Source organism: Balaenoptera musculus, chromosome 5, assembly GCF_009873245.2.
Source record: "Balaenoptera musculus isolate JJ_BM4_2016_0621 chromosome 5, mBalMus1.pri.v3, whole genome shotgun sequence".
NCBI lineage: Eukaryota > Metazoa > Chordata > Mammalia > Artiodactyla > Balaenopteridae > Balaenoptera > Balaenoptera musculus.
The window spans coordinates 109,324,217-109,337,331 of NC_045789.1; the positions used below are offsets into that span (position 1 = coordinate 109,324,217).

General features: G+C 41.1%; 1 protein-coding gene across 3 annotated transcripts; it reads left to right on the forward strand.

The window, feature by feature from the left end:
• Nucleotides 1-6,367: 6,367 nt before the first annotated feature.
• RPL34 (ribosomal protein L34) lies at nt 6,368-12,766 on the forward strand. 3 transcript variants are annotated; one of them, XM_036853909.1, is made up of 6 exons: nt 6,368-6,371; nt 8,046-8,054; nt 10,099-10,172; nt 10,254-10,353; nt 10,669-10,772; nt 12,630-12,766. In XM_036853909.1, the coding sequence occupies exons 3-6, from the start codon at nt 10,108-10,110 to the stop codon at nt 12,712-12,714; spliced, it is 354 nt and encodes a 117-aa protein (XP_036709804.1). In that variant the 5' UTR covers nt 6,368-6,371; nt 8,046-8,054; nt 10,099-10,107; the 3' UTR covers nt 12,715-12,766. The 3 variants fall into 3 exon arrangements, with proteins under 3 accessions (XP_036709804.1, XP_036709805.1, XP_036709803.1); XM_036853910.1 differs by lacking the exon at nt 8,046-8,054; XM_036853908.1 differs by lacking the exon at nt 6,368-6,371 and having other exon boundaries at nt 8,005-8,054.
• The last annotated feature ends 349 nt before the right edge of the window (nt 12,767-13,115 follow it).

The window sequence follows — 13,115 nt, forward strand, 5'->3', positions numbered from 1 at the left end:
TAGCTGGTGTATCCCTAAAGTAGTATAAAGTGACACGCTGTGTGAAATCAATTTTTCTTTCCAAAATCATTAAATCCAGTAGCCTGTGACTACATCCCTGCTAATCCTGGTACCAATCCTTTCATCCTCCATTAACTTTGGCACGCCTAACAGGCTGTCAAGAATAATTTCCCAGGACGTAAATAATTCAGAAATTAAAAATTAATAAATAATAACAGAGAACTACTGGGAGATGGGCTGGGTCAATTAGTGCTTTCTGCATTCTGTTTCTTCGCAGCGGGGGGGGGGGGGGGGGCAGCCACATTCGTTACTTGAATCTTTCCCTCAATTCTGAGGTCTGATTTACAGCTCTTCATTACTGGATCCAGTCAGACACAATTACCTCCATCACTATCTCAGTTCCTAACTTCAAAGAAATGAACGTTTTCTTGTCTGCTTTTTTTCTCCTTGCAGCAGGCTCAGCTTGACATCCCTGGAATTTCTTCCACGCAGACTAATTAATAAGTCTTTGACTTATCGTATTCACTTCTCTTCTTTGATGTGCTACCTTAGTCCATCACCCCATTTAATTAGAATTTCAGTGATAACTTTACTTATCTTGTGGCGAGATGTAAATTCAAATAATAGGATTTTAATTCTCTTTTTTATGGGGTTATGACATTTTGCAAGAAAAAGTTTCAACACAAACATGATATTATGTATTCTCTATGCAGGGGTAGAGGAGCATTCTGCAAAACTATTTTCCTCTTGCTACAAAATAGTATTGCTGTTAAGCAAGCAATAATGGAAATGCACTGGATTTTTCTATAGCATCGTTTCATCAAGTCCTTCACAGAGAAAAAAATTACCTTGATTTGCATAAATAATTGGAACAAGGTACAGGTCATGTTGCCAGTAAAGGCACTGGCTATGTTTTGAAGAAAAAAGTATCTCCAGAAAGTCAAGGCTTTGATATACCAACCCTGTTAACTCTTTTTGCCCTTGCCTGTCAATCCATGCTAATTTCCATTTTAGTAAATTCTCTACCAGTTTCTTTAGACTTCTTCCCTAATATACCACAAGGAAATAAAAAGGTTCTCCCAAGAACTGAACAGACATTAGCAAAGCACAAGATATAACACTGATGTGCAAAATTGGTTAATAAGGGAAATCAGAAAGCAGCATTTCATTTCTAGAAAACAATACTAAGACCAATATTTATTGGTGTACCACTGTGTACCAGCCTCAGTCTCATGCATTACGTCTGTTAATTCTTCCAGCATACCCATAATAAAGGATTATTATTCCCATATTACAGACAAGGAGAGTGTCAGTGAGGTTAACCTGGCCTTCCTAAGGTCACAAAGGTAGCATATGAGGATGAAGAAATACAGAAGGCATAAGAAGAATAACGTTTAAGTCTTTGAGCATAGCATTTAAAGCCCTCCATGATCTGACTTCATACTGCCTGCCAAACTCATGTTCTTTCTATTCTATTACATAAACTCATCCAAAATACATCTCCAGGCATTAACCCAGTGCCAGATTCTAGCATTATACCTTATTAATACATCATCGATGGTTGCTTTAATGCTTATAGACATTGGCTGAAATTCAGTTATTGTAGTTATAAATAGTAATCTCAATATCATAAATATATTATTTTAAAATAGCGAGTACAAACAGAAAAGCACATATATATGCAAGTTTTAGAATAAGAAAATAATCTTTTCTCACATTTTCTTGTACTGTTTTTTCCCAGGAGTAAAACGGTTAGCTTTTTTGTTTGTGGCTTAAAAAAAACAGTTACTAACAATAGGAACATCAATGGGAATTAGTCTATCCTTGATCTCTCAATCTTTCCCCTCCACTACGCTCAGTAACAATGCCCAGTAAGACAACAAACAAAGGTTACGGTGACCAATAGAAATTTATTTCATTAGTTAGACCTGAAACCACTGCATTAATGCCATTTTGAAGCTAACCTTTCAGGGATTTAATACAGTTGTTCTTTAACAATAGAACTTGGTTCATTTACTGCTTAAGACATGATTATTTAAATTAAAGTTAATTGGTTTCCTTACTCTCCTTTAGGGCTTTAGGCTCAGAACATTTCTATTAGAAAAATCTAATTTGTCTCAAGTTCCTATTTCTAAATTTTAGAGTGGTTAAAATGCTCTCATATTTTAACTCTTTGTAGCAAAAATTGTCTAAATTACAGCTCAAACTGGCAAAGCAATTAAAGATGCAGGTGACGCAATTAACAAAAGGGGTCAATAGTAGTTCAGAAGACTTGGAGCTACAGTGTAAGTTGAGCAGTCGTCTCTGCCAGGGTCTCTCACAGGTTGAGAAAAGCTTCAGGCTACTTTTCCTGAGGTTCCCAAGTATCAATTTAAAAATGAAGACATGCCAAAGCAAGACTACCAAGACCATGACATATTTTAAGTGTTTACATTGGACCAATTAATGTTTTAATACACAAAATATGGTGTAACAGAATTAGGCTATTCATAAATAATCACAGTACCAATAAAATGCATAAATTCATGGAGCACTATAGGCTGTGATACCCAGTAATGGGACAAAGTACACAAGTTCTACAATGAAAGTCTTTCAATCCCTTTCCTGTATCTCAATGACTGTAAATATAACCTCATCTCGGAATAATGTTAAATTCTTAACTTCAGGCTCTCTGGAACAGGAGGCTTGAGTTCAAATGCCCCCTCTCACCATTCCTTGATAAGTTCCAATCTCATACATTCACTCAAAAATTATTTTGAGGGGCTTCCCTGGTGGTGCAGTGGTTGAGAATCCGCCTGCCAATGCAGGGGACACGGGTTCGAGCCCTGGTCTGGGAGGATCCCACATGCCGCGGAGCAACTGGGCCCGTGAGCCACAACTACTGAGCCTGCGCATCTGGAACCTATGCTCCGCAACAAGAAAGGCCGCGATAGTGAGAGGCCCGCGCACCGCGATGAAGAGTGGCCCCCTCTTGCCTCAACTAGAGAAAGCCCTCGCACAGAAACGAAGACCCAACACAGCCAAAAATAAATAAATAAATTAAAAAAAAATTATTTTGAGTGCTTACTACATGCCAGGAACCACTCTAGGCAATAAAAATGTATCAGTTCAAAAAAAATTCTTTTTAAAAGGACGAAACTCCCTACCTCATGGAGCATATTTCTAATGGAGACAGATAACATATAATAAACACAATAAATAAATATATAGTATGTCGAAAATAAATGCAGGAAAAAATACAGAACAGGGTTGAGGGGATCTATAAGTGCCAGCGAACGATAGAAATGTATGATTTATCAATATATAGGATAGTTAGGATAGGCCTCGCCAAAAAGTGACCTTAAGCAAACAAGTGAAGGAAGTAAGTAAGAGTAAGCCATGCAAACATCTGGGGGAAGAGCATTCCAGGCAGAGGAATGGCCAGTGAAACAGAAACACCATGGTGCCTTTGTGCAAATTAGAAAAGGTGTTGCTTCCCCCTCCCACATGAATTGATCTGAGGAGAAAATTTTAATTAGCATCTTAAAGGATACTGAGAAGAAAATTAACAAATTCAACACCCCTTCCTGACATGGCAAAAAAATTAAATAGATTAAGAAATAATAATCAATGGCTATCTCCTTAACACAACTTAGCAGAGAAGCCCTGGATGCTTTCCTGCTAAAGTCAGGCATATGCAAAAAAAAGTCCATTATCTACACTACTATTTAACGTTGTGTTTGAAGTATCAGCCAATGGAATTGGACAAGAGGTATAAGAATTAGAAAGGAAGAGGTAATATACCTGGATAATATACCTGGACACCCCTCCAAAATAAATTTAAAAATTAAATACCAATAATAAGTAAGGTAGTAGAATATAAATTAATAAACAAAAATTCATAGACTTCCATAAAAAGAAAACAGTTAAATGGAGTAATGGAAAAGAGAATGCCATTTATATTAGCAGCAAAACAGATAAAATACCTAGAAATAAACTTAATTTAAAAAATGCAGAAAAACTATATCAATAAAGCTTTAAAAATAAAGATGAATAAACAGAAAGACAGTCCATGTTCTTGGATAGGATGACTCAACATCATAAAGAGGTCAATTCTCCCCAAGTTAACAGATAAATTCAATGTATTAAAAATGTCAACAAGTTTTTGTCTGGAGCTAAACAAGTTGATTCTAAAATTTGTATGTGAGTAGATATGCAAGGCCTAAAATTATTTTAATTTTTCATATAAAATATCCTGAAATCAATAAAAAGCAATCAGCCACATGAGATGACAAGACAACAAAAACCAAGAGAAATATCACACAATAGAAAGCCATGCTTGGGGGATTCAGAGAATGGAGTTATCAGTCACAAAACATTAAAATAATTCTGCTAAATATACTCAGGTACTCAAGGAAAGAAAAATCAAGGTTAAAAATTTCTGCATAGGGCTTCCCTGGTGGCGCAGTGGTTGAGAGTCTGCCTGCCAATGCGGGGGACACGGGTTCGAGTCCTGGTCTGGGAGGATCCCACATGCCGCGGAGCAACTAGGCCCGTGAGCCACAATTACTGAGCCTGCGTGTCTGGAGCCTGTGCTCCGCAACAAGAGAGGCCGCGATAATGAGGGGCCCATGCACCGCGATGAAGAGTGGCCCCCACTTGCCGCAACTAGAGAAAGCCCTCGCGCAGAAACGAAGACCCAACACAGCCATAAATAAATAAATAAATAAATATTAAAAAAAAAAAAATTTCTGCATAGGGCTTCCCTGGTGGCGCAGTGGTTGAGAGTCTGCCTGCCAATGCAGGGGACATGGGTTCGAGCCCTGGTCTGGGAGGATCCCACATGCCGTGGAGTGGCTGGGCCCGTGAGCCACAATTGCTGAGCCTGCGCGTCTGGATTCTGTGCTCCCCAGCAGGAGAGGCCGCAATAGTGAGAGGCCCGCGCACCACGATGAAGAGTGGCCCCAGCTTGCCACAACTAGAGAAAGCCCTCGCACAGAAACAAAGACCCAACACAGCCATAAATAAATAAATAAACAAATACTTAAAAAAAAAATTTTTTTTTGCATAGAATGAGAAATATAAAAAGAGAGATAAATGGAAAGCTTAGAACTGAAATTAAAAGCCCACTGGAGTTATACTGAAAAGAGAATTAATGAACTGGAAGACAGGTGAAAAGAAAACAGAACAAAGCATGGAAAAACAAAAGGATAGTAAATATTAAAGAGTGCAGGAAACTGTGGTATCTTTAAAATATGATCCTAAAATCATTGACACTCTATTCATCAAGAGGTGAGGATATATGTCCACTGCCTTTGAATCTGGGGGGCTCGTAACAGCTTTGACCAAGAGAATATGGTGGAAATAATGCTATGTAACTTCCAAGACTAGATCATAGAAGGCCATGCAGCTTCTACCAGTTCTCCTAGACTGCTTGCTTTCTAGATGCTCCCTTTCAAGATACTCCCTCTCAGCTGCCATGTGTGAGAAGTCCAAGCCCCATGGAGAGGCCACGTAGAGGTGCTCTGATTGACAGTCTCAGACTGAGCCTGGCCTTCGAGGTATCCCAACCCAGGAATTAACTAAAAAAGTGTTCAGATGATTCCAGCCTCCAGCTGTCCAAGTCACCCCCAGTTGAAGCACCCTCAGTTATCCCGTAGCAAGGACAAACCATTCCCACTATGCCATGAAGAAATTCCTGACCCACGTAATCCATAAGCATAATAAAATGGTGTTACTTTATGCCACTAAGTTTGAGGTGGTTTGTTACAACAGCAACTGATAACCAGAAGAGGGGCCTAGAAATACAGCGATAAGAGTACAGTATATAACTGGATATATTTAGTAAGTGCACCCAAAATTAACAAAGAGCTAAAAGGAGAAAGATTAATAAAAACAAGTGAGGTTCTTTGAAATGTTTACAAAGATTGCCACATCTCTGGCAAGTCTGATCAAGAAAAAATGCAAACACAGATTGAAAGAGAAGAAAAGTCATGTTATAGAATTGGGTTATGTAGAACAAGGGAAAACTGTGACAGTGAGACTATTGTTCTTATCTGCTGGGGTGGAGGTGGGCACAGAAAGGTAGGTAAAGTACACTACAGTGTGCTAAGGGCTCCCATCTTCTGTTATACTCAACTGCCCAGCAAAGTCTCTCCAGAAATAGTGAGAATATATTCCAAGTAAATGCATTCTTTTGTTCATTCATTCAAAAACCACTTTTGGCTCTCAATCCCAGCCTCCATTTCAATACCTGGTACAGAGATGAAAGGAATTCCAGGGGACAAAAAGTGAAGAACTGGGAAGGAGAGAAGGAACTATGTCAAGGTCAGAGGAGAAGCAGCTATGTGAGAGTCAGCAAAGGGAGCGATATAACCAGAGCCTTCCATCTGGTGTGGTGACAAAGATGGCAGTGATGTGAGGCAAGATGGAATTAAAGGCCTCACAGTCTGAGACAGATCTCTGTATGGACGGGGCATTTGCCCTCAGTCACTTGCCTGCTTTCTCACCTCTATAATTGGACTGGAAAACCTGAAAGGGAACTTGAGTGGACACTGGGATACTCTATTCAAATCCTCTCTTCTGGGCCAAGGATATTAGCTAGGTCACTGGACATTGCTCGCAGCTTCAGGAAACCACGTCACCCATGGTGACCAAAGACTGGCTGATGTGGGATGCAAAGGCCCAGCTTCCTTGCCAGTTTGGGACAACTATGAAGAGCCATCCCAATTCCAGAGCTCCCCGTTGGAACAGCTGAGGCCTCAGTTGTAACAACACTGTGGGTCTCCTGATCCTACGTTCCTCACTCCCTTACAGGTGTATTTTTTAAGAGCACTCGCTGGTACACCAGCATATAACTCTCCGTATGTTTCCAGGGAGCTTAATCTAAGATTAAAAATGTAAAGACCATTTTTAGCGGTCCTCCTTAGAGCCCAGGCAAAGTTTTTACTTTTTTGGATGTCATGAACCGCTTTGACCATATAATGAAAACTAAGGACCCTCTTCTCAGAAAAATACACAGAAGCACTTAATGTAAACTTTCACATGCTATTTTAGAGAGGTCTTTTTTTTTTCTTCCTCCTCATCTTTAAGGCCCTGTTAAAGCTTTACCACCCATGTGAAGCCTCAAGAAACTCTTTGTACATAATCATAAGATTAACCACCATTTATTGAGCACCCACTCGCTACAAGAGGGGTCCGCAACCGGCCGTGGACCGGTACCGGTCAGCGGCCCGTTAGGAACCGGGCGCACAGCAGGAGGTGAAGAGTGGGCAAGCAAGCAAAGCTTCATCTGAGGCTCCCCACCTCTCGCATTACCGCCTGAACCATCCCCCATATCCCCTCCCGCCCCCACCCCCCCAAAAAAACTGTCTTCCACGAAACCGGTCCCTGGCGCCAAAAGGGTTGGGGACCACTGCTCTACAAGACACCGCGCTGAGTGCTTTAACTTCATGATGCTTTTGATCACGACATAACTCTGCAAGGTTACTAACAGCTTCCTGTTCGAGATGTAAGGACTCACCCAACATAACACAGCTAATAATTAGCAGATATTGGATTAAAATCCTAATTTGTAAAATTTGTGCTCTGAATGAAGGACAAGAAAAAAGAAGGGACGGTTAAGGACAGCAACTCCTCAAAGGTCACCTAGTGATCAGGGTCAGCATTGGGCTTTAAACTCAGGCTTAACCCCAAAGGTGGCGCTCTTTAAGTCAAATATGTCTTAGCGCCCTTGAGAACGGAAAAAGGCTGGTTTTGTCCCACCTCCGCCCTCCGTAGATCCTTTGTCACTTATGTTTGTTTCTACAGCGATTCCCAAAAGACCTTTGCGTGGCGCTGTTGCGGAAGGCTGGGCGCATCCCGGCCCACACAGGGGCTGCACGTCGCTTGACGTACAACGCGGCGGTGCTATGAATCCCCGCCCACCAAGGGGAGCTCCGTGGCTTCCGTACAACATGGCGGCGTTCTCGCCGCCACGCCCCTTCCTATGACGTACTTCCTATCATGCGCAGTGATATTTGACCCGTGAACTCGCGGGAGCTTTCTTCTTCCTCTTCCGGAGACAGTGTTTAGAGGTATGGTTGCTTTTTCCTTGTCTTTATCGTTACTGCCTTTACAATCGGCCGCCATCCGGGGTGTTGCAGGAGACTGGGTCTCTCAGGCACAGTCTTTTGAGCTGGCGTGGGGGTAAGGGCTTAGGAGGAAGGTTGGTAGTGAGCAGTTCCCCGGACTTTAGCTTCAGACCCCCCTCGATCCCGACCTCCGCTCCGCAGCAGTGAGTGGCAGGAGCTCACCACCCCTGGCTTTGCCGCCTTTGCAGTCCGGCGTTCGAAGACAAATGAGTTGTGAGTTCCGGCTGGTGGAGACTGCGAAGTCGCCGGACGTTCTCATATCTTACGGCCGTGCTTTAACCCCGCGCCTGTAGCTGTTCTCCAGGCTCTGGGAGGGTCGACGACCGGCATGTTCGGGTCATTTCAAAATGTGTTCTAAGACCAATAACAAGGAAGATAAAAATGTTTTAATAGGGAGTTTTCTGTCTTGGTTTTGGAGAGGCAAACGGCTGATTGGGTCACTCGCACCGGCCTTCCGTGTGGGTTTTGGTGTCTGACAGTTCCAGTGTAATGAGAGTAAGGAGCTTGCAACAACAGATACAGGCTGTTGTCTTTTAAGTAACATGCTGTGACGAAATGGTTACAAAATTTGGGAAAAATTAGGTTGATTCAAGTCTTGTTTATGTTTTATGGTATTTTGGGTAGTTCACTGAAAAAAGAAGAAAAACCAGTTGGATGCCATAATCCAGAGACACTTGATCCAGTACCAAAATTAGTATTAAATGGCACCTAACTTGTCCCGGATGCTGCTTTGGGGGCAAAACACTGAACCCTGGGCAGCCACTAGGTTGGGCAGAATGCCTGCTGTCGTTTAATCCTAATGACAGTTGTGTGAAATAGTCAAAAATTATATTTTACAGATAAGCAAGCTGGCCTATGGAGCTTTATAGTCTCAGTAAATGGTATAGCTAAGGATTCAACTTACACGTGGGTGTGCTCGTGTGCCCTTCCTTTAAAACCAGCGTTTCTCAAACTTGCCTGTTGGTAGCACTTTTCTGGATACTACTCCAAACAGAGTCAGACTCTTTGAGAGAAAAGCCTGCTAATCAAAATTTTAACCAAGTGCCACGTTTGATTACCGTCAGGAAAACAAACATCGCCCCTTAGCATTCTTCCCAATCACCCTTAAATATAAGTATAGCTGTCCCTCAGTATCCTGGGGGATTGTTGCAGGATCCCCGAGGATACCAAAATCGCTGATGCTCAAGTCACTTGTGTAAAATCCTCCCATATACTTTAAATCATCTCTAGATTTCTTATAACACGTAATACAATGTGAATGACTATGTAAATAGTTGTGGACACGCAGCAAATTCGAGTTTTGGTTTTTGGAACTTTGTGAAGTTTTTTTTCCCTGAGTATTTTTGATCCGCGGTTCATTGAATCTGTGGATGCGGAACCTGCAGGTACAAAGGGTCAGCTGTAGTTTATTTTGGTATACAAATGTGTTTATTTTAGGGGAATGTAATCGCCACTGCACAGTAGAACCTCAGAGAAAAGAGGATCTCCACTTTCCCCTTTGTTTTGCTGGGTCGGGGAGAAATGGTCAATAATCTTAAATAACCATCATATTCAGGATGGATCAATCTGCACTGGGTCCAGCCCTAGGTCCCAAAGACCAAGAGGATGCTAAGGGACTTCCGGTGGGGGCATAAAGGATCAATGTTCCCTGTTCCTTCCCCTGCTTAAATCACTGGCTTTAGCTCCCCTCCTCCAGGAAGCCCCCTGATTAAGCCAACCCAGGCAGCTAAAGCATCTTCTTTCTCCCTCCACCTCTGAACTCTGGGCTGAGAGATTCTACTCTTTGTGGTTTGATTCAGTCTCCCCGGTTCATCCTCATGTAAATCATCAACTGTGGTTTTAAAACATGGAATCCTTTTCATAAGATACCTTAAGATAAGGATATTCTATGTAAGAACGTAATGGGTAATGTGTAAACTCTGTGATGCTGTTTTGTTTTAAGGTTTGAATTTTTTCTACAATGCAGTTTTATTTTATCTTGATTTAGGCATTCAGGATGGTTCAGCGTTTGACATACCGTCGTAGGCTGTCCTACAATACAGCCTCTAACAAAACCAGGCTGTAAGTATTTCCAAAATTAATACACGTATTGTCATTTATTCTGCAAAATGTTGAGCTATTGTCTATTCTCTCACTTTCTAGGTCCCGAACCCCTGGTAATAGAATTGTTTACCTTTATACCAAGAAAGTTGGGAAAGCACCAAAATCTGCATGTGGCGTGTGCCCAGGCCGACTTCGAGGAGTAAGTGATCCTTTTGCTGTGAATAACATAAGGGTTGAGCTTTTGAGCATTAATTCCTTTGGTGAGTGAGTGAAGGAGAGGTCACCACTAGGAGGGTTGAGAATTACTAAGCCTTCATGATGCATATCTGTGAAGAACATAGACTTTCTTTTAAAGCCTATATGGCAAATACAGTGAAATGCCTTTCAGGTAGATCAGTGTACCATTTCCCTTTGTAACCTAGATTAATGTTTATACTTAATACTCATCAAAAACCTAGGACAATTTCTGTTTCTGTTAAAGCATCACAATAATCTCAGCGTTTTCTTTATGCAGGTTCGTGCTGTGAGACCTAAAGTTCTTATGAGGTTGTCTAAAACGAAAAAACATGTTAGCCGGGCCTATGGTGGTTCCATGTGTGCTAAATGTGTCCGTGACAGGTAAATAACTATGAAATCACATGGGCTGTCTTAAGTGTGTGTGTGTATGTTGCACTGCATGCTAATGATTATTAGAAGACTGGTGAAAAAATAACAAAAGTTGCATATTGTATCAGTAGAATCCTCCTTGACTAGGGATAATCGATGCTGAACAAACTAATAAATGATATTAGCTCCTATTCAGTTACGATGTTGGGACATCTTTATGCTAGATGTAGAAATTAAAAGGTTGGGTGGGGCAGGCAGGTAAGAAAGTATCAGGTTGATGGAGAGTGGAAGGTCTTAAAAGTGTAGGAACAAAATCGCCGTACGTAGTTCTAGTGTGGCTGGAGCAGAATGTTTTGGGAGATGATAGACAGGAAAGGTAGAAACATCGCAGGTAGTGAAGGGCCTCATAGGACAGGTTTTTTGGCTTGATTCTTTAAAATGTGGTAATTGATGGGGTTTGAGCAGGGCAGCGAAACCTTTGGTGTGCCAGAGACTAGATGTGCGGCAGGATGGATAGTGAAGTCATTCTTTCAACAAAGGATGAGTGCTTGGAACAGTTTGTCTACTTTGTGAAGGCTGACGAAATGGCACCTACATGAAGACCAAAGGCTGGATTGGGGGTGAATGGGGTTATTGGGAGATGACTGGGTCTTGTGGATGTGCAAGAGGATTAGTAGTGGCATAGGTAGGAATAGAAGCAGTGGAGTTTATAGTGATAATATTTGCTCAGCATTTTTATGATAAGCTCTGCCAAAAGTCCATCTGGGAGGTATTTTTTATTTATTTATTTTTTGGTGGAGAAACCAAGGCTTGTTGCTTAAAGTTACATAGATGGTAAGAGGATTCGTTCCAGGTTTTATTGAGGCTCTTGCTCTTAATTAACCCTACTGGCTACATTAAGTTTTCTCCAGAGACCTAAGTGGAAAGATTTGAGAGGTGATTGGTCTTTATAAGAGAAGAAGTTGGTTCAGAGGAGTGGTTTGCCTTCAGTTTATTCAGCTTGTTCTATAAAGTGGTCTGGCTAAGTCTCTACACCAAATCTGACATCAAACTTTGCAAGTTCATTCTACCTTTCAGGAGTTAGTTTGTAAGGGGAGGTTAGGCATGTTACATTAATACAAAAACAAGCTAAATACAACTTCCATGAAATATAGGAAAACTTAACTATGGTTGAAGTTTGGAGGAGAAATGACTTTAAAGTAGCTGAGAATCTGGAAGTGGTATTCGAGGTGGAACCTGAATGACGGGTAAATTTTAGACAAGAGGTCGAGGGGGCATTGCAGGCAGGGAATGAACATAGTTTGATCTGGCACATTGAGGGTATAAAAGGAATGAGAAATGAAATTGGAAAGGTAACGTTGGAGATGAATGAGTCATGAGTTTCAAGCTAGAGGAGTTTGGCTTTTTACCAGTCTTTGGTTCCCAGACTTTGCTAAACATAACCACATGAGCACATTTGTTAAAAAATAAAATTCTCAGGCCCTAGCTTCTGGAGATTTGGGTATAGATCTATAGGGTAGCCTAAAGAATAGCATTTGCTGTGACACTGAGGGAGTCTGTGTAGTCTTTGTTCTGGGTAAGAGTGACATCAGCTCTATTTCTGTAATGTGATTACGTGCAGGACATTTGAAGTAGTCAGAAATCCCAGGCTTTTGAGGGTAGATTATTAGATAACCAGGGGTACCAGAAGGACACCTTAAGCTGAAAGGGTCTGTCCATAGAATTTTTTCAGCTCTTAAGTTTTAAATCTGTACTTGTATAGGTTTCGTTTACTTTTCTGGGTATCTTACCTGATTGCTTTACTTGGTTCTTTTATGACACTTTCTTGTGTTAAATTGATTTTTTTAAAACTAACATTTTCTTTTCTAGGATCAAGCGCGCTTTCCTCATTGAGGAGCAGAAAATCGTTGTGAAAGTGTTGAAAGCACAAGCGCAGAGTCAGAAAGCTAAATAAAAAAATGAAGCTTCTTTGAGTAATAAAAAAATCAAAAAGCCTTGTTCTGTTATTTCTGTTGTGGTTTGTTAGTGTACATGTTTGGTTTCTGTAGTAACTAGAGGGTCCCCCAACACACACACACACACACAATTTTTAGTTGATTACTTTTTCTAAAAGTAATTGGAGGTCAGTGATGGCTAAAATTTTTTGATGGTAGCTCTAGACAACATTAAAATATGGACCGTAATATATTTTCTCTTAGGAGCTATGTTATGTGTTCCTGTTAACTCTTAATAATGCAAAAGTATGTAAAGGTTTTAATAATAGCTCCTTCTTTCAGTGCCTGGACTGTATCGAGCAGCCCTCCCAAGTATTCTACATAAGCTCTTCTGAATTGTCTTCCAGGACGATTTCTTCAG